The sequence below is a fragment of the Narcine bancroftii genome, chromosome 4, assembly GCF_036971445.1.
Source record: "Narcine bancroftii isolate sNarBan1 chromosome 4, sNarBan1.hap1, whole genome shotgun sequence".
In the NCBI taxonomy this organism is placed as follows: domain Eukaryota; kingdom Metazoa; phylum Chordata; class Chondrichthyes; order Torpediniformes; family Narcinidae; genus Narcine; species Narcine bancroftii.
In genome coordinates this window covers 26,700,066-26,726,052 of record NC_091472.1, presented here as the reverse complement: position 1 = coordinate 26,726,052, position 25,987 = coordinate 26,700,066, and the positions used below count along the sequence as shown (strand labels likewise).

General features: G+C 36.8%; 1 protein-coding gene across 3 annotated transcripts in view; it reads right to left on the bottom strand.

The window, feature by feature from the left end:
* The window catches only part of LOC138760416 (galectin-8-like), a 44,988-nt gene that overhangs the window by 14,586 nt on the left and 4,415 nt on the right, over positions 1-25,987 (bottom strand). For 2 of the 3 annotated variants that reach the window (XM_069930985.1, XM_069930986.1), the window contains 3 exons: positions 13,723-13,811; positions 11,829-12,039; positions 315-434 (listed from right to left, as the gene is read on the bottom strand). In XM_069930985.1, coding sequence (XP_069787086.1) covers positions 315-434; positions 11,829-12,039; positions 13,723-13,811 — 420 coding nt within the window. Of the gene's footprint in view, positions 1-314; positions 435-11,828; positions 12,040-13,642; positions 13,812-25,987 lie in introns of those variants that run through there. The other variant, XM_069930987.1, reaches the window with a different exon arrangement.

The window sequence follows — 25,987 nt, the reverse complement described above, 5'->3', positions numbered from 1 at the left end:
CACTGTAGCCCTCCTGACATGCTAATATTATGGGAAACCATTGATCCATTGAATCCATAGCAACGCTGTGTGTTCATTAACCATTCTTCCCTTCCCTCACACTTTTTTTTAAAAAACACACAGGATCAAGTGCAGGTGAAGAAACTACATTTGTATCCTGAAGCCAACATTAGTTACCATGTGGAAGAGTAACAAAATCCCGGATTTTGGGGGGGGGGGGGGAAAAGAAAATGAAAAAAAATACATTTGACAGCTACATTGATATAATATACATTATATATCAATCCCAAATTGCACAATTACTGCTTACTTACAGAATTCTCCAGGAAGCCAATGGTTTGAATTTTAACTACACCACTAATTCCAAGTGTATCAACTTTAGCCGGACTTATCCTGTGCTGGTAATCCAGGAAATGTTTCCCATTTACAGCAACCTAGCGGGTAAATGCAAACAAGGTTCACTTAAATGAAGCATTATTTTTGTTTGCTGCCTTGGAGCCCTGAAACAGTCATTTCACGCCAATTCATCAGTAATTGTGTTCGCCCAACCCAGATTTTTCAACTGCCTATTCAATCTAATCTTTTTTTTTAAATTTTTTATTTTTCACACCATAAATCACAATAGCCTTGATATACACTTTTTCTTTTCCACACATTTACAGTGATTTTTTCTTCCGCCCCCCTCCCTCCTCCCAAGCCACCCCCCCACCCCCCCCCCTCTCATCCATTTTAGGTATACAATCTAGGTTGCATTAATTCAGTCAGACAATGTTGTCATTCAACAAAAATACACCAGAAATTCTACTGAGTCCATTCTTTTCTTTTCTTCTCCTTCCATCAACTTAGGTAATGTTTGTTCCCGGTAGGTTTTCGCTATTGTATTTAATGTAAGGCTCCCATACTTGTTCGAATATTTCAATATTATTTCTTAAACTATATGTTATTTTTTCTAATGGAATACATTTATTCATTTCTATATACCATTGTTGTATTTTCAAATTATCTTACAATTTCCAGGTTGACATAATACATTTTTTTGCTACGGCTAGGGCTATCTTAACAAATCTTTTTTGTGCATCTTCCAAGTCAATTCCAAATTCTTTATTTTTTATGTTACTTAGGAGAAAGATCTCTGGATTCTTTGGTATATTGTTTTCTGTTATTTTATTTAATATCTGATTGAGATCATCCCAAAATTTTTCTACTCTCTCACATGTCCAGATTGCATGAATTGTTGTTCCCCTTTCTTTTTTACATCGAAAACATCTATCAGATACTGTTGGGTCCCATTTATTTAACTTTTGCGGTGTAATGTATAGTCTGTGTAACCAATTATATTGTATCATATGCAGCCTCGTATTTATTGTATTTCTCATCGTTCCAGAACATAATTTCTCCCATGTTTCCTTTTTTATCTTTATATTTAAATCTTGTTCCCATTTTTGTTTAGTTTTACCATTTGTTTCCTCATTCTCCTTTTCTTGCAGTTTGATATACATATTTGTTATAAATCTTTTGATTAACATTGTATCTGTAATCACATATTCAAGGTTACTTCCCTCTGGTAAACTCAAATTGCCTCCTAATTTATCTTTCAAGTAGGATCTCAGTTGGTAATATGCCAGCGCTGTATCTCCAGTTATATTGTACTTGTCTCTCATTTGTTCAAAGGATAAGAATCTACTTCCTGAAAAACAATTTTCTATTCTTTTAATCCTTTTTTTTCCCATTTTCTAAAGGAAAGGTTGTCTATTGTAAAAGGGAGTAGCTTATTTTGCGTCAATATTAGTTTTGGTATTTGATAATTTATTTTATTTCTTTCTACATGAATCTTCTTCCATATATTGAGGAGATGATGTAATACTGGAGAAGTTCTATGTTGTACCAATTTTTCGTCCCATTTATATAATATGTGTTCAGGTATCTTTTCCCCTATTTTATCTAATTCTAGTCTCGTCCAGTCTGGTTTTTCCCTTGTTTGATAAAAATCTGACAGGTACCTTAATTGTGCGGCTCTATAATAATTTTTGAAGTTTGGAAATTGTAAGCCTCCTTGTTTATACCATTCTGTTAATTTATCTTGTGCTATCCTCGGTTTCCCACCTCTCCATAAAAATCTCCTTACTATTTTCTTTAACTCTTTGAAGAATTTTTCTGTCAGTTGTATTGGCAATGCCTGAAATAAGTATAGTATCCTTGGAAAAATGTTCATTTTAATACAGTTTATCCTTCCTATCAGTGTTAGTGGTAGCTCTTTCCAATGCTCTAAATCGTCCTGTAATTTTTTCATTAGTGGATTGTAATTGAGTTTATATAATTGGCCTAGATTTTTGTTTATTTGCACACCTAGGTATCTTATTGCCTGCATTTGCCATCTGAATGGGGATTCCTCCTTAAATTTTGAGAAATCCGCGTTATTCATAGGCATTGCTTCACTTTTATTTACGTTTATCTTGTATCCCGACACTTCTCCATATTCCTTCAATTTCCTATATAGTTCTTTTATTGATAGTTCTGGTTCTGTTAAGTACACTATCACATCATCCGCAAATAGACTGATTTTATATTCCCTGTCTTTTATTTTTATTCCTTTTATATTATTATCTATTCTTATCGATTCTGCTAGTGGTTCTATAGCTAGCGCAAACAATAATGGTGATAGTGGGCATCCCTGCCGCGTTGACCTGCTTAAGTTAAATTGCTTTGATACATGTCCATTTACTGTCACTTTCGCTAACGGTCCCTCATATAATGCTTTAATCCAATTAATATACTTCTCCGGTAAACTGAATTTTTGCAATACTTTGAACAAGTAATTCCATTCTACTCTGTCGAAGGCCTTCTCTGCGTCTAAAGCAACTGCTACTGCCGGTGCTTTATTTCCTTCTACTGCATGAATTAAGTTAATAAATTTACAAATATTGTCTGTTGTGCGTCTTTTTTTGATAAATCCAGTTTGGTCTAAATTTACCATTTTCGGTACCTGTTCTGCTAATCTGTTTGCTAATAGTTTAGCTATTATCTTATAATCTGTGTTTAGCAGAGATATTGGTCTATATGACGCTGGTGAGAGTGGATCTTTCCCTTGTTTTAGTATCACTGTAATTATTGCTGTTTTACATGAATCTGGTAAGTTTTGTGTCTCATCAATCTGGTTGATTACATCCAGGAGGGGCGGTATTATTAGATCTTTAAATGTTTTGTAGAATTCTATTGGGAGTCCATCCTCTCCTGGTGTCTTATTATTTGGTAAATTTTTTATTATCTCTTGTATTTCTACTGTTCCAAATGGTTCTGTTAATTTATTTTGTTCCTCTATTTGTAGTTTTGGTAGTTCAATTTTAGTCAAAAATTCATCTATTTTCCCTTCTTTCCCTTCGTTTTCAGTTCGGTATAATTGTTCATAGAATTCTCTGAAGTTTTCCTTCATTTCTTTTGGATTATATGTAATTTGTTTGTCTTTTTTCCTTGTTGCCAATACCATTTTCTTAGTTTGCTCTGTCTTAAGCTGCCATGCTAAGATTTTGTGTGTTTTTTCACCTAGTTCATAATATTTCTGTTTTGTCTTCATTATATTCTTCTCCACCTTATATGTTTGTAATGTTTCATATTTTATTTTTTTATCCGCCAATTCTCTTCTTTTGGTTGTATCTTCCTTTATTGCTAATTTTTTTTCTATGTTTATTATTTCCCTTTCCAACTGCTCTGTTTCCTGATTATAGTCCTTCTTCATCTTGGTTGCATAACTTATTATTTGTCCTCTAATGAATGCTTTCATTGCGTCCCATAGTATAAACTTATCTTCCACTGATTCCGTATTTACTTCAAAGTACATTTTTAATTGTTTTTCAATAAATTCTCTAAAATCCTGTCTTTTAAGTAGCATGGGGTTTAATCTCCATCTATACATTCTTGGAGGGATGTCCTCTAGCTCTATTGCCAATAACAGGGGTGAGTGGTCTGATAATAGTCTAGCTTTATATTCCGTTTTCCTAACTCTCCCTTGAATGTGGGCTGATAACAGGAATAGGTCTATCCTTGAGTATGTTTTATGTCTAGTCGAGTAGTATGAGTATTCCTTTTCTTTTGGGTTTTGTTTCCTCCATATGTCCACAAGTTTCATTTCTTGCATTGATTTAATTATAAATTTGGTTACTTTGTTCTTCCTGTTAATTTTTTTCCCCCCGTTTTATCCATATTTGGATCCAAATTCAGGTTGAAATCCCCTCCTATTAGTATGTTCCCTTGCGTATTAGCTACCTTCAAAAAGATATCTTGCATAAACTTTTGATCTTCTTCGTTAGGTGAATATATATTAAGTAGATTCCAAAGCTCTGAATATATCTGACATTTTATCATAACATATCTCCCTGCTGGATCTATTATTTCCTCTTCTATTTTAAATGGCACATTTTTGCTAATTAATATAGCCACTCCTCTTGCTTTTGAATTATACGATGCTGCTGTTACATGTCCTACCCAATCTCTCTTTAATTTCTTGTGCTCCAATTCAGTTAAGTGTGTTTCTTGGACAAATGCTATATCTATTTTTTCCTTTTTCAGTAAATTTAGTAGTTTCTTCCTTTTAATTTGGTTATGTATTCCATTAATATTTACAGTCATATAGTTCAGCGTAGCCATTTTATATTTTGTTTATCTTCTCTTTCCGTTTTTCCATCATTACCTTTCCTCCTTTTCCATTTCTGTTTTCTTATTTTCAACTCTTTACCAGACAACATTCCTACAACATCCAACATTTTCCTTATTCTCCTATTTCTATCTTCTTTATCCCCAATCTCCCCTTCCCCTCCTGAGTTGTCCTTTATCCCTTGCCGGACAACCACATCTCCCATCTCCATTTGGATTTGCGAATCCACTCGCAAGCGTCAACTGATTTTGCAGTGACCGCTCTTTTCCTCCACCCAGCCCCCCCCAGAAAAGATTTCACTTTTTATATGTCACAAAGGTCACTCTTTTAATTCCCTCCTTATTCTCTCTATTCCATTACCTTCCCTTATTAATTCTTGTCTATACTATCTATGTTTTCCTCTAATTACAGATACTTTCACGTATGCCCATTGTCTCTATTCACTCTTATACCTCTTTACCCGCATACATATCAATCGTGGTCATTTTTACCCTCATTACCTGTCTTCATCCCTCAGTCTATTTTTGTCTTTACCCACATACATATCAATCGTGATCATTTTTGCTCTCATTACCCGTCTTCATCCCTCAGTCTATTTTTGTAATTGTTCTGCAAATTTTCGTGCTTCTTCTGGATCCGAGAACAGTCTGTTTTGTTGTCCTGGAATAAATATTTTCAATACCGCAGGATGCTTCAGTGTAAATTTATATCCTTTCTTCCATAAAATCGCTTTTGCTGTATTGAACTCTTTTCTCTTCTTTAGGAGTTCAAAGCTTATATCTGGATAAATGAAGATTTTTTGCCCTTTATACTCCAGTGGTTTGTTGCCCTCTCTTACTTTTTCCATTGTCTTCTCCAGTACCTTTTCTCTTGTAGTATATCTTAGGAATTTTACTACAATAGATCTTGGTTTTTGTTGTGGTTGTGGTTTAGGGGCCAATGCTCTATGTGCCCTTTCTATTTCCATTTCTTGCTGTAGTTCTGGACATCCTAGGGCCTTAGGGATCCATTCTTTTATAAACTCCCTCATATTCTTGCCTTCTTCATCTTCCTTAAGGCCCACTATCTTTATGTTATTTCTTCTGTTATAATTTTCCATTATATCTATTTTTTGGGCTAGTAATTCTTGTGTCTCTTTAGTTTTTTTATTAGATTCCTCCAATTTCTTTTTTAAGTCTTCTACCTCCATTTCTGCTGCTATTGCCCGTTCTTCCATCTTGTCCATTTTTTTCCCCATTTCTGTTAAGGTCATATCTATTTTATTCATTTTCTCTTCTGTGTTGTTTATTCTTTTTCTTAAATCCTTAAATTCCTGTGTTTGCCATTCTTTAAATGACTCCATGTATCCTTTAATAAGAGCAAGTATATCCTTTATCTTGCCTTTCTTTTCTTCTTCTATTTCCCTGTACTCTTCCTCTTCCTCTTCTTCTTCCTCTGGGTTGGCCATCTGTTGTTTCTTTGATGCCCTTTCCTCCTCTTCTTTCTTGTTTCCATTGTCTTCTGTGGTCTCTTCTTGCTGCAGGTGTTCTGCAGCTATCGTTGCCGGCTGTGGAGATCGACTCCCCAGCTGGTCCCCCCTCCCGTCGGTGTGTTTTTTTTCATGCGCATGCGCGGTTGCGCACTTTTACTCAGCTCTGTGAGCCATTGTTGTAATTCTTTTTCTACCGACCTGAGGTAGTGGGGTCCTCTCTCCACAGCGGGCCTCTTCGGACAGGTAAGGCCTTCACCTTTTTCCTCCGTTGTCTTCTCTTCCTCTCTTCTTTCCGTTGATTTTGATTTTTCTCCTTTTGTCTCCATCTTCTTTCCACCTTTATACTCACTTTTCTTTAACTTGTATTTCTGTGCCTTTGTATTTTCTCTTGTTTTTCCCGACTTTCCTGGAGAGGGCTGGAGTTCACCGTCCGGCCACTACTCCATCACGTGACTCCTCTCCTATTCAATCTAATCTTGATTGTAAAGGCAACAGAAACCAGATACAAATTCTACATCTTCACAGTGGAGTATGTTTAAAGTGGGAAAAAGAGTACCTTTGTACATCTTGCATTTTTTTAAAAATACATGTTGTCCACAAAATTACAATAAGGTATCAAGAAATAACCATTACTTAAATACATCAATTGAAATGAAAAAAAAAAATCAATGGTACAAGTTGTCCTCATCTCCAAACAATCCAACAATCGCCCCGCACCCCCCCCAAACTAAGCCATGAAATAAAAGAAAAATACATAAGAAGAGAAGCAAAAAGGAACTGTTGGGATCTGGTATCCTTTACTTGCCAACATCTCAAATAGGGGAAAGAACCAGGACATAAAGCTCAGGAACAGGACAAGTATCCCTAAATATTCAACCCTGTGTTCTGTAAGTATGGCTGTCATACCTGCAAAAATATATTATACTTCTTGCTTAGATAGTAAGTAATTTTCTCCAGGGGAACACAGCAATGCACTTGTCCATTCCATCAAGCTACATCCAGAGGAGAAATCCAATGCAATTTTAAGAATTTCTAATTGATACTTGGACACCTTATTTTGGATCTCACATCCACAGTATTTCCTAGGAGAAACAATTCTGGACTTTGTGGCAATTGTTTCCCAATAATCTGATTTAATAAAATTCTTAAATTTTCCCCAAAAGGTTTCACTTTTGAGCATGACCAAGTGGAATATCAAAAGATTCCCATTTCTTCATCGAAAACATATCCGAATTTGAAAGATTTATTAAATATGTTAAACATACAATAATGGATGAACAACAGACAATATCTGTAAATTTATTAACTTAATTCATGCAGTAGAAGGAAATAAAACTCCAACAGTAGCAGTTGCTTTAGACGCAGAGAAGGCCTTTGACAGAGTAGAATGGAATTATATATTCAAAGTACTACAAAAATTCAGCCTACCAGAGAAATATATTAATTGGATTAAAGCATTATATAAGGGGCCATTGGCGAAAGTGACAGTAAATGGATATATATCAAAACAATTTAACCTAAGCAGATCAACAAGGCAGGGATGTCCACTATCTCTCTCACTGTTCGCGTTAAGAACAGTGAGAGAGATAAGAACAGAAAATAAAATAAGAACTGATAAGAACAGAAAATAAAATAAGAGGGATAAAAATAAAAGAGAAGGAATATAAAATCAGTCTATTTGCAGATGACGTTATAATATACTTAACAGAACCAGAAATATCAATAAAAGAATTACATAGGAAATTGAAGGAATATGGAGAAGTATCGGGGTACAAGATCAACGCAAATAAAAATGAAGCAATGCCAATGAATAATGCGGATTTCACTAAGTTTAAAGAAATAATCGCCATTTAGATGGCAAACACAAGCAATGCGATACCTAGGTACACAACTAAATAAAAACCTCGGCCATCTATATAAACTCAATTACCATCCATTAATGAAAAAATTACAAGACGACTTAGAGCATTGTAAAGACTTACCACTAACACTGATAGGAAGGATAAACTGTATTAAAATGAACATTTTCCCAAGGATACAATACCTATTTCAGTCATTACCAATACACCTAAGAGAAATTCTTCAAGGAGTTAAAGAAAATAATAAGGAAATTCTTATGGAAAGGGGGGAAACCAAGGATAGCACTAGATAAATGAACAGAATGGTACAAACGAGGAGGCTTACAACCACCAAACTTTAAGAATTATTATAGAGCAGCACAATTAAGATACCTATCAGATTTTTATCAAACAAGGGAAAAACCAGATTGGACCAGATTAGAACTAGATAAAATAGGGGAGAAGATACCTGAACATATACTATATAAGTGGGATGAAAAATTGGTGCAACGTATTGCACCATTTGCTCAACATTTGGAAGAAGATTCACGTAGAAAGGAATAAAATAAATTATCAACTACCAAAATTAATATTGACACAAAATCAACTAATCCCTTTCACAATAAATAACCTTTCCTTTCGAGAATGGGAGAGAAAAGGGATCAAAAGAATAGAAAATTGTTTTTCGGGAAATAAATTATTATCTTTTGAACAAATGAAGGACAAATATAACTCACGATACAAGGTTTGCATACCACCAACTGAAAACCTACTTGAAGGACAAATTGGGAAGCAGGCTGAGGTTACCAGAAGGAAGCAATTTTGAATATGTGATTACAGACACAATGATAATTAAAAATTTGTAACAAACATGTACATCAAACTGCAAGAAAAGGAGAACGAGGAAACAAACGGTAAACCTAAACAAAAATGGGAACAAGATCTAAACATAAAGATAAAGAATGAAACATGGGAGAAGCTATGCTCCGGAACTATGAGAAATACAATAAACATGAGGTTACGCATGATACAATATAACTGAATACACAGGCTATACATCACACCTCAAAAGTTAAATAAATGGGACCCAACAGTATCAGACAGATGTTTTTGCTGTAAAAAGGAAACGGGAACAACAATTCATGCAATTTGGACAAGTGAGAAAGTGGAAAAATTTTGGGAAGATCTAAACCAGATATTAAATAAAATCACAAAAAGCCATATATCAAAAAACCCAGAGATCTTCCTCCTAAGTAATATAAGAAACAAAGAATTTGGACTCGATTTGGATGGAGCACAAAAAAGATTTGTTATGATAGCCTTAGCTGTAGCAAAAAAATGTATTATGTCAACCTGGAAATTAGAAGACAACTTGAGAATACAACAATGGTACATAGAAATGAATAAATGTATTCCATTAGAAAAAATAACATATAATTTAAGAAATAACATTACAATATTTGAACAAATATGGGAGCCATACATGAAATACAACAGAGAAATCCTACCATGGACTTCCACCACCTAAAATGACAGAAGGAGAAAACAACGAAAAGAACTGACTCAGTAAAATTTCTTATTTATTTTTATTAAGTGACGACATTGTTTAACGGGTTTAATGTATCTTATAGATTGAACTTCAAATAAATGGGGAAGGGATTGAGGGAGGGAGGGGGAAAAAGGGGGAGAAAACGACACTGTACATATTTAAGAAGAAAAATGTCTGTATGTATCTTGGTCAATATGGTTTATAGTGTGAAAAATAAAAAATTTTAAAAAAAAGAATATTACATTTATTTTTAATATTATTTGAGCAGTTAAAAAGTAAATATAATAATCTTGCATTTATTCTTGACCAGAATTTTCAATCAGAACTATCTGTCTCTCTCACCCCCACCCCACCCTATTTAACCATTTCTCAAAATGAGAGCAGGATTCACTGGCAAAATTTTCACCTCTATTGGGGGGAAAAAAGTCTCAATTTCTGGGTTACAAGCCTTCATCAATACTCACATTGCCCTAATACTTTCTGTGGTTCAACAGCAAGCAGAGAAACTATTTCTAACAATCACCTGCAGCTCCTGCAAATCTTGAGCAAGCAAAGAGGGGCTGAAATGGTTAGGCAGCATCCACAGAGGGAAGTGAATGTTTCGGTCAGGACTCTCATCCGAGACTTGTTAAGGAGGTTCCAAATGAAAAATACTCTCTCCGTACATGCTGCCAAACAAGTATTTGATTATTGATTTTATAATCAAGTTGATTGCCGTATACACAAAGATGCAGTGATCTGGATTTATCAAAATATATTCACTTATATATTACCTGCAAACTTCAACATTATTCCTTAAGGACTTAATGGCCCATTAAACCTAACTTGCCCCAATCCAAAAGCCTGAGCCATTACTGCATATTTCCATCCACAAACTTTGTAACATATAATAATTTTTTTAAAATTTTCAACGGCATCAGTTGACGGAGTAAAATCTGTCGATTACTTCGTGCAAGTGGTCTCCAAAACTTTCAATGCATTGACCAAAACAGCACAAAGAGTTCCCGTGGCAAGATTTTGCTCGTCTAGCATTTCCAATTCTTTGGTGGACCAAATCTCTGGGTGTTTTCTGAGTAAATTACAACAGAGTCAGGTCACAAATTTGCAATGCAGCATTAATGAATTATTTTTTCTTATACTCTTCTACCCAAGAACTACTTTCCCAAAGAGAACTACATCACCTCCAGTATAAAAAGCAATATATACTGGAAATACACTTTTTATTATAAATTCAAACCATTTCCACAACAATCACCCAGCTAAAATTGTATCACAGTATGGTTGGGGGGGGGGGGGAACTGCTCTGTCCAAGAAACTACAGTGAGTTGTGAACCCACCTCAGGCCATCACACAAACCAACCTCTCCTCCATTGATTCTACCACTGTTTCAGGAAAGCTATCAACACATTAAGGACCTATCCCATCCACACTCTTGTTTTCACCCATTCACCCTTTTGTCAGGTGGAAGATAAACAAGCTTGAAAATATGAAGCTGCAGATTCAAGGACAGTTCCTTTCCTGCTGTTAACAGACTCTTAAATGTATCTTAATGGAAAATGATGATGTTTCTGCACCGTGCTTTCCTCCATAACCTGGACTTTGCAACACCATAACCTGACCTACTGTAGCACCATAACCTGACCTACTGTAGCACCATAACCTGACCTACTGTAGCACCATAACCTGACCTACTGTAGCACCATAACCTGACCTACTGTAGCACCATAACCTGACCTACTGTAGCACCATAACCTGACCTACTGTAGCACCATGTGAAACATGAAAGTCTGCAGACACTGTGTGGCAAAAATACATAGAAATGCTGGAGCAGTGGTTCTCAAACTTTTTCTTTCCACTCACATACCACTTTAAGTATTCCCTATGCCATAGGTGCTCTGTGATTAGTAAGGGATTGCTTAAGGTGGCATGTGGGTGGAAAGAAAAGGTTTGAAAACCATTGTTTTAATCATACCTAATTGACTCGTTATGTGCACCGTTTTATAACTCCGAAGGAAATGGGCCAATGACAATTTTTCTCAAGCAACATATTTCAGTAATAATTGCGTTTGGAGCAGTGATTCTCAACCTTCCCACTCACATACCACCTTAAGCAATCCCTTACTAATCACCGAGCACCAACAGAGACCAGCTTGGTTGCCATGGACTAGTAGGGCCAAATGGCCTATTTCCATGCTATAAAATTTCCATGATTCAAATTGGCTTTAATCTAGAACATTAACTATGTTTCTCTTTCTACAGATGTTGCCGGACCTGTTGAGTGTTTCAAACACTTCCCATTTTATTTAGGAGATTTTACATTACCTTGAATTTGTCCACCATCACGAAGAAAATTATTTCAAAGGGCTCTCCTTTCTTAAATGGCATCTCATACTTCTTCATTTCCTGTCCCCATTTTTCCTTTTCCAGTGTGTTACAAACTACATATTCAGATCTCTGAAAGCGTGGGTTGAAATGGAAGGCAATGTTTGCACGAGGTTGCTGACTGCTGCCGCACATAAAATCCACTTGAAATCTAGGGAAATTTTTTGTTGCCACCATAAAGAAATAACATGCATGTTATTAGTTAATGTGGAAAGATAAATGTAGACATACAGCACAGTAACAGGCCCTTCTGGCCAACGAGTCCGTGCTGCCCAATTAACCTGATAATCATACCATTAAGTTCTAAAAACTGGTTTGTTTAAAAATACTGCCAGAGCTGCATTAGGAAGTAATTTAACCACTAAAAACTGCCCCCAGTGTATCCATGAATGGAGAGGAATTGATGCTAATGTGAGGAGAATAACGTAGGACCATCAAGATCTGTTTCTGTGCACTCCAAATTCAAAGATCAATTATGCCAATCATGTTGCCCAAAATATAAAAGTGTAGTGGCTGCTACAACACAGAAACACACCACTGAACTCGATGGGGGTTCGGATGAACTGTTTATTTGAATTTCGCGCGTGCCCCTTCAAAGCCAACGGGAGTTTTGCCCCGCGCAGCAATTACATCATGTGGCCCGGGCGCGAGCTGCGGCCTAAGCCACGAGGCAAGAGCAAGCCTCGAAGGTACCATCTTCTGCAGCTGCCCCGCCAGCGGGGCGGTACAAGCGGGGCCGGTTCGCTCACAGAGATGTGCGCCGCCACAGAAGTACATTGACGTCTGGTGCAAGAGTTGCAGCATTGTGTATGCTTCCCTCCTTCCTTACTTTAGCCATAACAAAATGTAAATGTCCACAATTCAAAGGATGTGACTGACAGGTCATGACAAAGGAGTTCATTAGAATCCACCATCAGTTAGAAGTTGTACAAGGACTCAACCTCCAAAGTCTCAGTATGGAAACAGGCCCTTTCCATTTTATCAGCCCACGCTGACCAAAATGCCCTATCTACATCCATCCCACTTGCCAGCATTTGGCCCCTAGCTTTCTAAAATCCAAATGGTCCAAATAGGCTCCTTGTGGGGGGAGTCAATAAATGCCTGGGAGGGGTTGAAAGGGGGTCGATTGAAGTCTTGCAGGGGAAAGCAGGGGCGTATCTATGGAAAATAGCACCTCTGGCAAGAGCTGGCCTTGGTGGCAGCCATGTTGTATTTGGCTTTGGCCTTTTAATAAGTTAAGAGCAAACAGGAGGACAAGGGAGGGTAGATGGAGCTGAGAAGAAAGGTGTGTGTTCTTTGTACTTTTGGTAGTGCCGCCACCCCTCCCTCCCAGCCTGCACCACCGCCCCAGTCTCTTCAGCCAAGGCCACCACCTCCCCCAACCTCCCTACTCCACCATCGCCCTCCCGACATACAAAAGATGTCCCTTGAGGGATTTCATGCCTGTGATTCGATGAGGGATCAAGGATTCCATGAAGGGCGGTCGATGGTTTAAAAAGTTTGGGGGCCCCTGCTCTAAACCTACTCTATCCATCCAATTCCATTCCATGTTTCATTAATTTTCATTGGTACATTCCCAATTGTAAATGTATCACTTCAATGAAAATGTCAATATGATTCAACAATTTGTAGCAAAATTATCAAAAACTGGAGGATATTGTGATTACCAAATGCCTTTAGCCATGCAAAATTATGTCAACTTGCCATGTTTTTCGATTTGAAAACAGCCCCGTGCTGTGAAGGAAAATTCTCACCAATGTAGTGCAGACAAAGTGGTGGTCTAATGTGTGGTCAATGAAGGATCCTGCGGCTCTCGATTCTCAGCCACATTTACCTGTTACTGTCTTGAGGCAATGTTCCCTGTATTGCAATTATCCGCCCATTAGACAGTCCACCAAAAATTGCTCCTAAGAACGGAATAACCTGCAGAAGGATAATAAATGACAAAAAATAAATAAAATGGAGAATGGGGCAAATAGGATGGCTTAGCCGTGTGGTGGCACAGACCCATTGGGATTAATGCCCCCTGACTGTGTTGTTATAGAACATCACAGCACGAGCCCTTCAGCCCATAATATTGTGCTGGCATATACAAACTTACTCCACGGCAATCTTATTTTTTTCCCCCTACCTCACACCCAGGATCCTTTGCTTTCCTTTCATCCATGTGCCTATTTTGAATTTCACCATTGTACCAGCCTCCAATGCATTCCAGGCACCCACCGTACCAAGTATATTTTTAAAAAAACGTACCTTTGACGTCTCCCCTAAATACTCTTCTGCTCAATTCAAACAGATGTCTTCTAAAATGTATTATTACATCCAGCAAAAAGGTGTTGGCTGTTCATCCTCTCTGAGCTCCCCATTATCTTGTATTCTGCTATTGTCACCTCCCATCCTTCGTTGCTCCACCGAAAAAATCCCCAGTTCTGTCAGCCTTGCTTCATATGACATGTTCTCAAATCCAGGCAATAGCCTGGTAAATCTCCTCTGCACCCTCTCCAAAGCATACACATCCTTCCTATAATGAGGTGACCAGAACTGAATGCAATACTTCAATACAGTAAAACCCTGCTATCCGGAAGTCAAACAATAACCAAAATGAAAATAAATTAATTAAAGCAAAGAATAAAATACATAGGCAAAATATACACAAGTTTAAAATTGTAAATGTTCTCTGAAGTAACAAACCTTTGGTGAAGATGGAAGCGAATATTCAGCTAGTGGAATGCCTTAGTCATACTTTGCTCATAGCAGCTATTTAAATAAAGTTGTGTTTGAATGAAGAGCCGTTTGATGATTCTTACTGTTGGGGTGACTCTCTGAAAGTGTATCCTCATCCCTGTTTAGTAAGAGTGGCCCCGCGATCAGAAGCTTTATCTATAACTTGGTTGGGGGGGTGGTTAATTATCTATAACATTATTGTTGGTCTTTCTGGCACAGATTGAGAGATTGCTTCGCTGAGCACCTTCGGTCTGTCCACATCAATGACAGAGACCTCCCAGTAGTTAACGATTTCAGTTCTATGTCACACTCCCATGTCCGTCCATGGCCTTGTGTACTATCCCACTAAGACCACAAATAAATTGGAGGAACAACATTTGATTTTATGTTTGGGTACTCTCCAGCCAGATGGCATTAACATAGACTTTCTGGTTTCTACTGCTCTCCTCTTCCCTCCTCCCCTCTTCCCTCCTCCCCTCTTCCCTCCTCCCCTCTTCCCTCCTCCCCTCTTCCCAGTTACCCTACCCCCCCCACACTCTCTATTCATCTAGCCATCCCTCCTCCTCTTGATTGCTGCTGTACCCTCCCTCCTTCACCTATCACCTCCTGGCTTTGCGACCACATTCCACCCACTGCCAATCTTTTGTTCGGACACCTGACATTTTTCCATATTTTGATGAAGGGCTCAAGCCTGAAACGTCAGCTATGTATTTTTACCTTGGCTATACAAAGGATACTGCTTGACCTGCTAAATTTCTTCAGCATTGTGTTTTTACTTCAAATATGGTGTCAACAGATTTTTGTGTTTTACTTCCTTACTTTCCTAAGCATCAACTTGATACCTGAATCTCAAGGTACCCAGAGGATGTCCCACCCCCCCCCCCAAAAAAAAAGAAAGATTTGAAAAAGCATTGCTTGTTTAAGGTGGAGGAGAGGAGGAATCTCTCCCCTCGGCAGATTGTTCTCCTGGAAAGCTGCAAAGACGATCAATTAATTCAAAAATAAATTTTTAACTCTAGAGGTTATGGAGAACATGAAGTGAAGCTGAGGTAAAGATCCAGCTATGATCTGAATGAAGAAAAATAGTCCTTAAAGGGCTTTAATAGCTGACATGCTTCCAGAGTGACAAAAACCCTTCAGCCCATATTGTCCATTCTAACAAATTTGCATCCATTCGCACTAATCTCTCCCATTCTCCCCACATCCCCATCACAACTCACAGATTCTATCAATTGTTTTCCTATCAACCCACGGATGCCAGTTTATGAACCTACTGCATGACTGGGGGAAACATGCAAACTCTGGCAGATAGCAGTAAAGTCTGGGTTGGAAATGAGTTGCTGATGGATGTGGTAAGTGTGCCATTATGCTATACAGTGTTCTTGAGAGGAAACAACTTGCAAGAGATCTTATAGAAATTACTAAACAAGGAAAGTAAACCCAGAGCATTTACACTTCATCTTGGGCCACAAGGGTCAATGAACTGTGAAGAAAAATAGCAAGCACTTGCTGATCAAAAGACTGATCAATAACCAGTTGAAGGCGATTGTTAGTCGTTCAGATTCTGTGTGGCGTTAGAGAAAAAAGATTACGAGATCTGTCATTCACTCACCAGATAATCATATTATTCCTGTCTTTTTTTTTAAATTTTTTATTTTTCACACCATAAACCACATTAACCATGATACATACTTTTTCCTTTTCAAATATATACAGTGCCATTTTCTCCCCCCCCCCCTTCCTCCCATCCCACCCTCCCTACCTCCCCCCCCCCCCGTCCATTTAAAGTACAAAATCTAGGATACATTAAACCAGTCAAACAATGTTGTCATTCAATAAAAATAAACAAGAAATTCCACTGAGTCAATTCTTTTCATTTCCTTCTCCTTTCGTTAATTTAGGTAGTGAATGTCCCCGGTAGGTTTTCTCTATTGTGTTTCATGTAAGGCTCCCATATTTGTTCAAATATTTCAATATTATTTCTTAAACTATATGTTATTTTTTCTAATGGAATACATTTATTCATTTCTATATACCATTGTTGTATTTTCAAATTATCTTCCAATTTCCAGGTTGACATAATACATTTTTTTGCTACGGCTAGAGCTATCTTAACAATTCTTTTTTGTGCATCCTCCAAATCAATTCCAAATTCTTTGTTTTTTATGTTACTTAGGAGGAAGATCTCAGGATTCTTTGGTATATTGTTTTCTGTAATTTTATTTAATATTTGGTTTAGATCTTCCCAAAATTTTTCTACTTTCTCACATGTCCATATTGCATGAATTGTTGTTCCCATTTCTTTTTTACATCGAAAACATCTATCCGATACTGTTGGGTCCCATTTATTTAACTTTTGAGGAGGTGTAATGTATAGCCTGTGTATCCAGTTATATTGTATCATACGTAACCTCGTATTTATTGTATTTCTCATTGTTCCAGAACATAACTTCTCCCATGTTTCCTTTTTTATCTTTATATTTAAATCTTGTTCCCATTTTTGTTTAGTTTTACCATTTGTTTCCTCATTCTCCTTTTCTTGCAGTTTAATATACATATTTGTTGTAAATCTTTTGATTATCATTGTATCTGTAATCACATATTCAAAGTTACTTCCCTCTGGTAAACTCAGACTGCTTCCTAATTTGTCCTTCAAGTAGGATCTCAATTGGTAATATGCCAGCACTGTATCTTGAGTTATATTGTATTTATCTTTCATTTGTTCAAAGGATAATAATCTAATTCCTGAAAAACAATTTTCTATTCTTTTGATACCTTATTTTGCGTCAATATTAGTTTTGGTAATTGATCATTTGTTTTATTCCTTTCTACATGAATCTTTTTCCAAATATTGAGTAGATGATGTCATACTGGAGAACTTCTATGTTGTACCAATTTTTCATCCCATTTATATAATATGTGTTCAGGTATCTTTTCCCCTATTTTATCTAATTCTAATCTAGTCCAATCTGGCTTTTCCCTTGTTTGATAAAAATCTGATAGGTATCTTAATTGTGCGGCTCTATAATAATTTTTTAAAGTTTGGCAGTTGTAAGCCTCCTTGTTTATACCATTCTGTTAATTTATCTAGTGCTAGCCTCGGTTTCCCCCTTTCCATAAAAATTTCCTTATTATTTTCTTTAACTCCTTGAAGAATTTCTCTGTCAAGTGTATTGGCAATGCCTGAAATAGGTATAATATCCTTGGGAAAATGTTCATTTTAATACAGTTTATCCTTCCTATTAGTGTTAGTGGTAAATCTTTCCAATGCTCTAAATCGTCCTGTAATTTTTTCATTAGTGGATAATAATTGAGTTTATATAGTTGGCCGAGATTTTTATTTATTTGTATACCTAGGTATCTTATTGCTTGCATTTGCCATCTGAATGGTGATTCCTTCTTAAATTTTGAGAAATCTGCATTATTCATGGACATTGCTTCACTTTTATTTACGTTAATCTTGTAACCCGACACTTCTCCATATTCCTTCAATTTCTTATATAATTCTTTTATTGATAGTTCTGGTTCTGTTAAGTATACTATAACATCATCCTCAAATAAACTGATTTTATATTCCTTGTCTTTTATTTTTATCCCTTTTATATTATTTTCTGTTCTTATCAATTCTGCTAGTGGTTCTATAGCTAACGCGAACAATAAGGATGATAGTGGGCATCCCTGCCGTGTTGACCTACTTAAGTTAAATTGCTTTGATATATATCCATTTACTGTCACTTTCGCCAATGATCCCTTATATAATGCTTTAATCCAATTAATATACTTCTCTGGTAAACTGAATTTTTGCAATACTTGGAATAAATAATTCCATTCTACTCTGTCAAAGGCCTTCTCTGTGTCTAAAGCAACTGCTACTGTTGGCGCTTTACTCTCTTCTACTGCATGAATTAAGTTAATATATTTACAAATATTGTCTGTTGTGCGTCTTTTTTTAATAAATCCAGTTTGGTCTAGATTTACCATTTTCGGTACATACTCTGCTAATCTGTTTGCTAATAGTTTAGCTATTATCTTATAATCTGTGTTAAGTAATGATATTGGTCTATATGACGCTGGTGCGAGTGGATCTTTCCCTTGCTTTAGTATTACTGTAATTATTGCTGTTTTACATGAATCTGGTAAGCTTTGTGTTTTATCAATCTGGTTGATTACTTCCAGGAGGGGAGGAATTAATAAATCTTTAAATGTTTTATAGAATTCTATTGGGAATCCATCCTCTCCTGGTGTTTTATTATTTGGTAATTTTTTTTATTATCTCTTGTATTTCTACTATTCCAAATGGTTCTGTTAATTTATTTTGTTCCTCTATTTGTAGTTTTGGTAGTTCAATTTTAGTTAGAAATTCATCTATTTTCCCTTCTTTCCCTTTGTTTTCAGTTTGGTATAATTGTTCATAGAATTCTCTAAAGTTTTCCTTGATCTCCTTTAGATTATATGTGATTTGTTTGTCTTTTTTCCTTGATGCCAATACCATTTTCTTAGCTTGTTCTGTCTTAAGCTGCCATGCTAGGATTTTGTGCGTTTTTTCCCCTAGTTCAAAATATTTCTGTTTTGTCTTTATTATATTCTTCTCCACCTTATATGTTTGTAGTGTTTCATATTTTATTTTTTTTTAATCTGCCAATTCTCTTCTTTTAGTTGTATCTTCCTTCATTGCTAATTCTTTTTCTATATTTACTATTTCCCTTTCCAACTGCTCTGTTTCCTGATTATAGTCCTTCTTCATCTTGGTTACATAACTTATTATTTGCCCTCCAATGAATGCTTTCATTGCATCCCATAGTATAAACTTATCTTTCACTGATTCCGTATTTATTTCAAAATACATTTTAATTTGTCTTTCAATTAATTCTCTAAAATCCTGCCTTTTGAGTAACATGGAGTTTAATCTCCATCTATACAGTCTTGGAGGGATGTCCTCCAACTTTATTGTCAATATTAAGAGTGAATGGTCCGATAATATTCTAGCTTTATATTCTGTTTTTCTTACTCTATCTTGCATACGAGCTGATAACAAAAATAGGTCTATTCTTGAGTATGTTTTATGTCTAGCCGAGTAATATGAATATTCCTTTTCCTTTGGGTGTTGTTTCCTCTATATATCCAAAAGTTGCATTTCTTCCATCGATTTAATTATAAATTTGGTTACTTTGTTCTTTCTGTTAATTTTTTTCCCAGTTTTGTCCATATTTGAATCCAAATTCAGGTTGAAATCCCCTCCTATTAATATGTTCCCTTGCGTATCTGCTATCTTCAAAAAAATATCTTGCATAAACTTTTGATCTTCTTCGTTAGGTGAATATACATTGAGTAGATTCCAAAACTCCGAATATATCTGACATTTTATCATTACATATCTCCCTGCTGGATCTATTATTTCCTCTTCTATTTTAATTGGCACATTTTTACTAATTAATTTTACTACTCCTCTTGCTTTTGAATTATATGACGCAGCTGTTACGTGTGCTACCCAATCTCTCTTTAATTTCTTGTGCTCCAATTCAGTTAAATGTGTTTCTTGCACAAATGCTATATCAATTTTTTCTTTTTTCAGTAAATTTAGAAGTTTCTTCCTTTTAATTTGGTTATGTATTCCGTTAATATTTAAAGTCATATAGTTCAGCGTAGCCATTTTGTACTTTGTTTATCTTCCCTTTCCGTTTCTCCATCATCACCTTTCCTTCTTATCCATTTCTGCTTTCTTGTTTTGAACACTTTATAAGACAACATTTCTAAAACATCAAACATTTTCCTTATTCTCCTATTTAAAACTTCTTTAACCCCATTCTCCCCTCCCCCTCCTGAGTTGTCCTTTATCCCTTGTCGGACAACCACATCTCCCCTCTCCATTTGGATTTGCGAATTCACTCGCAAACGTCAGCTGATTTTGCAGTGACCGTAACTCCTCCCCACCCAGCCCCCCCAAGAAAAGATTTCAATTTTCATATGTAACAAAGGTCACTCTTTTAATTCCCTCCTTATTCCCTCTATTCCATTTCCCTCCCTTATTAATTCTTTACTATACTCTATATATTTTCCTCTAAATACGGATACATTCATGTATGCACACTATATATATATATATATATATATATATGTATATATATATATATATATACACACACATATACCCCTTTACACACATACATATAGATCGTGGTCATTTTTACTCTTATTACATGTCTTCATCTCTCTGCTTGTTTTGTAGTTCTGCAAATTTCCTTGCTTCCTCTGGATCCAAGAATAGTCTGTTTTGTTGCCCTGGAATAATTATTTTAAGTACCGCTGGGTACCTTACATAAACTTATATCCTTTTTTCCATAAGATCATTTTCCCTGTATTGAACTCCTTCCTCTTCTTCAGGAGTTCAAAACTTATGTCTGGATAGAAAAAAATTTTTTGACCTTTATATTCCAGTGGCTTTTTGTCCTCTCTTACATTCTTCATTGCTTTCTCCAATATATTTTCTCTTGTTGTATATCTTAAGAATTTTACTAAAATGGATCTTGGTTTTTGTTGCGGTTGTGGTTTCCGGGCTAAAGTTCTATGTGCCCTCTCTATTTCCATTTCTTCCTGTAATTCTGGTCTTCCCAGGACCCTGGGGATCCAATCTTTTATAAATTCCCTCATATTCTTGCCTTCTTCATCTTCCTTAAGGCTCACTATCTTTATATTATTTCTTCTATTATAGTTTTCTATTATATCTATCTTCTGAGCTAACAGCTCCTGTGCCTCTTTAGCTTTTTTATTAGATTCTTCTAATTTCTCTTTTAAGTCTTCTACTTCCATATCTACAAATGTTCCTCGTTTTTCCATATTTTCCACTCTTTTTGCCAATTCTGATATGGCCACTTCCATTTTATTCATTTTTTCTTCTGCATTCTTAATTCTTTTTATCTCATCAAATTCTTGTAATTGCCATTCTTTCACTGATTCCATATATTCTTTAAAAAAAGATACATCCATTGTCTTGCTTTTCTCTTCTTCCACTTCTTTCTGTTCTTCTTCTTCTTCTTCCTCTGGGTTGACCATCTGTTGTTTCCTTGTTTTCTTTTTCCCCTCTTCTTTCTTGTTGTCGTTATTGTCTGTGTTCTGCACCTGCTGCTGTGCTGCAGGTGTCTCTCTCAGCTGTGGAGATCGACTCTGCAGCTGTTCCCCCCTCCTGTCAGTGTGTTTTTTTTCATGCGCGGTTGCGCACTTCTACTCAGCTCTGCTAGCCATTTTTGTAGTTCCGAGCCCGGGACCTCCACTGACCTGTGGGAGCGGGCTTCTCTCTCCGCGGCGGGCCTCTTCGGACAGGTAAGGCCTTCACCTTCTTCTTCCGATGTCTTTCCTTCTTCTTTTCTTCCCGTTGTTTTTGGTTTTTCTTTCTTCGCTGCCATTTTCTCTACACTTTTACTTTCAATTTGTTTTGGTTTTTAAGTTTGTGCCTTTGCTTTTTCTCTATCTTTTTTTAACTTTTCTGGAGAGGGCTGGAGTTCCCCTACCGGCCACTACTCCATCACGTGACTCCCCCTATTATTCCTGTCTTGAGTCCAAATTTAGCTTGAAAGCAATGAGCCAGAGGAAAAAAAACACCAAAAGGAAATAGGAACAATATACCACCCTGTGACTTTTGAACAGTCACAGAACAGGCAAATGGTGCAATAACAAATAGTGTTAAAGAATCCATGCAAACTGACAAGAATGGATTATTTATCTATTTCTTTTTTAAAAAGTTCAAAACAAAAAAAAAATAGTTTTGTTTCACAGAAACAAGCTGCAGTTCAAGAAAATAAAGCAAAAGAAAAATCTGGTGGAGAAACTCAGCAAGTCAGGCAGTATTGTGAGGCAAAAGGATGGTCAACATTTCAATGACTTCACCTGAAATATCAACCGTCTCTCAGACTGGAGGACATGGGTCTGGAGAAAGTTGCAAGAAAGGGGTTCACTGAGTTAGAACTGAGTGGAAGATAAATTTTTTTCTGCCTGACTTCTAACTCTTCAGAGAAGAGCTGCTGAATCATGGAGTACATCCAAGACAGATCAATAACGTTTTGGACACTGGGCAGTCAAGGGTGAAATCCTCTTCCGGTTTTTGTTTCAATGCAAAGATTACAGGGATGTGTTTAAAAATATTAACTTACATGTTATTGAAAGGAGTGTACATACAGTATTCACCATTTTTTTTCAATCTCAAACCATTTCCCTAAGTTTCCCACAATGCAGGCAGTGTAAAAAGTTTGGAGCAGAAATAAGTGACTCATTCCCTTTCCTAAATTTTTCCTCCGGCAGCCCTAGACAATTTTGCAGACTGCTTGTAGTCCAAGCTGAACTGAAGGAGGTCCACAACAATGGTCTAATAAATACAACGCGATGGCGCGGTAAGCTCGCAACACTGCAATGCAGGAGATTTAAATAGGAAACATGACATTTACTTACCAGCAGCAGTCAACCATTATGTTGAATTATTGGAATGATTCTGGCATTAACAGGATCTGTAGACCTAGACCCATTTTGCCCTTCTGTCTTGGGTTTTTTTTGTACACAGGTGAATGACAACACTGACGACATCGGCGCAGGGCATCATACGTACATCAAACGTCATGGGCAATGGCGACTCACGTTCAGCCTACTCAACTGCCACACCGATGGTACATTGTCTAAACACTCAGTGATATCTGTACACAGGTCGTTCTGTGTGAATGGCCACTCCGAAAGGCAAGTGTAAAAATTGACTATACAAAAATTATGTTCTTTATGTGTAAAAACCATAGCAGGGTTAATAGTTTGTGGAACAGAGGAACGACAGTAAATTTGCACACAGAATTCAAAGTGCTATGAAGTCCTTTGTTTTCAGGAGTATTTTGATACAAGTATCAGTCAAGACAAACAATCCTGTTTGTTAAATATATGCATTTAAGTTTGATTTAAATGTTTTTTAAGTCTGATATCTTAGTATTAATTACTTTTCTTTTTGTTAGTATTTTAATCGGTTATGTTTTTGTTTTTTTTGTAAGTGGGTTTTTTTTCCTCACATATATTATTAACTTTATTAATTCTTCACTCTTTATTTGGGGGGGGAAGGGGGGGTTGGACTAATTTGAGTTGGGTTATTAATGTGTAATAATTATTGGGGAGGGTATAGTTTATTTAGATTACTGATACTGTATTGTTATTTTATTCTTAATTTTTTTTTAATGTAATCCTATATGTTATTCATGTTATAAAATCTTAAATAAAGTTTAAAAAAAAGACAAACAATCCTATTCTTTTTCAAATAGTATCATGGGATCATTTATATTCATCTGAACAAGAAAGATGGTTTAGAATAAACAAAAAGCCTGCAGATTGCTGAAGTAAGATAATTTCTTACCAAAGCTGGTAGCATGGGACTCCTTATTCATATAACATTACATCAGTGCTGGCCCTTTGGCCTACAATGTTGTGCCAATTTACAGTACATATTTACCAAAAATTAAACTCTTTCTCCCTAATAACCCACTTTTTTCTTTTATCCATGAGCTTGTCCAAAAGGCATTTCAATCCCCATATTGTTCCAGTTTCCATCTCTACCCCTGGCAATGCATTCCAAGCACCCACAACTTACCCCTGATGTCTCTCCTAATATGAATGCAAAGAATAGAGCAGGAGGTCAAAAGCATGATGCTATGTGTTCTGAGTTTGTGAAGAAGGACAGACAGGATCAAAACATAAATGTAGCCAGTTAGAGAGTTTGAAGCACATCTATTTCAACACGAGGAGTATTAGAAATAAAGGGGATGATCTTAGAGCAAGTATCAGTATGTGGAACTATAATGTGGCCATTACAGATTCTTGGCCAGAGGTCAGGATTGGCTGATGCAGGTACCAGAGTTTAGGAGTTTTGAAAGGTATGGGGGAGGGGGGAAGAGAAAGAGAGAAGCATTACCAGTCAGGGATAGTATCATAGCTATAGAAAGGAAGAAGGCTGTAGAGGGAGTGTCCACTGAGTTGGTGTGGGTGGAAGTCAGAAATAGCAAGGAAGCAATCACTGTGCTGGGATTAGACTATAGGCCCCCAAATAGCCATCAGGACACCAAGGAGCAGATGAGCAGGCAGATTTTGGAATGGTGTAGGAGTTGTAGTTATGGGTGATTTCAACTTCCCTAATATTGATTGGCACTTCCTGACTGCAAGAAGGATAGATCAGGCTGAATTTGTCAGGCATGTTCCAGAAGGATTCCTGACAGTATGTGAACTAGCCGACGAGAGGAGAGGCCATACTGGATCTAATTCGAGGGAATGAACCTGATCAGGTAGCAGACCTCTCGGGGGGGGGGGGGCGGGAATTTTGGCGAGTTTGACCACATCTCCCCGAGCTTCAGCATAGCTATGGAAAATGATAAAAGCAGACAAATGGTAAAGTGCTTAATTGGGGAAGGGCTAATTATGATGGGATGAGAGCAAATTGGAACAGATGTTCAAGGGAGAAAGCACAGAACTAATGTGGAGGAAGTTTAGGGACCACTTGTGCTGGGTTCAGGATAGGTTTGTCCCTCTGGGACAAGGAAAAGGCAACCATAGTTGATGAAACAAATGAGGCAATTAGTCACGAGGAAAAAGGAAGCATTTATTAAATAAAACAGCAAACAGAAAAGGTTCACGAGAAGTATCTGGTGGCCAGGAAGGAGCTCAAGGACTTAGGAGAGCTCTAAGGGGGCATGAGAAAGCCTTGGCATGTAGGATTAAGGAGAACCCCAAGGCATTCTATGAGTAAGTGAAGAACAGAAGGGTGACAAGAATGAAGGTGGCACTGCTAAAGGATAAAGGACATAATGTGCCTGAAGGCAGAGAAGGTCCTAAATAAGTACTTTGCTTCAGTATTCACAAGATAAAAGAACCTTGATCAGGATGGTCAGAAAAGAACAGGCTTCAGTGTTGAGATTAAGAAAGAGGAGATGTTGGATCTTCTTAAAAACATTAAGATTGATGTCCCCAGGCCAGAACCAACATACCGGACCCAATCTTCTGAGTCTCTTCATCTGTTGCTTTGCAAAACAATAATCTATTACTCCTCCACAGCATGTCCAATTAACACCTACTTGTGAAGTCTCTATAAGAATTCTTCAAAGTTTCGACAAAGGCACTCGGAGCCTGAACTGTCTGGCTTGAGCAGAGCTCTGGCATTTTAAAGGAGATCGGTTTGAAATGTTTGTATGTGACCTACACTAAAAAAAACTGCCACCATTTATCTCCTTTAAAACCTATCTATATACAACATAAAATATAACAATCTGTCTCAAGGATCTATGAGCATTTGGAGAAGTACAGTCTACTCAAGGATAGTCAGCATAGCTTTATGAAGGGAAGGTCATGCCTCAAAAGCCTAATTGAAT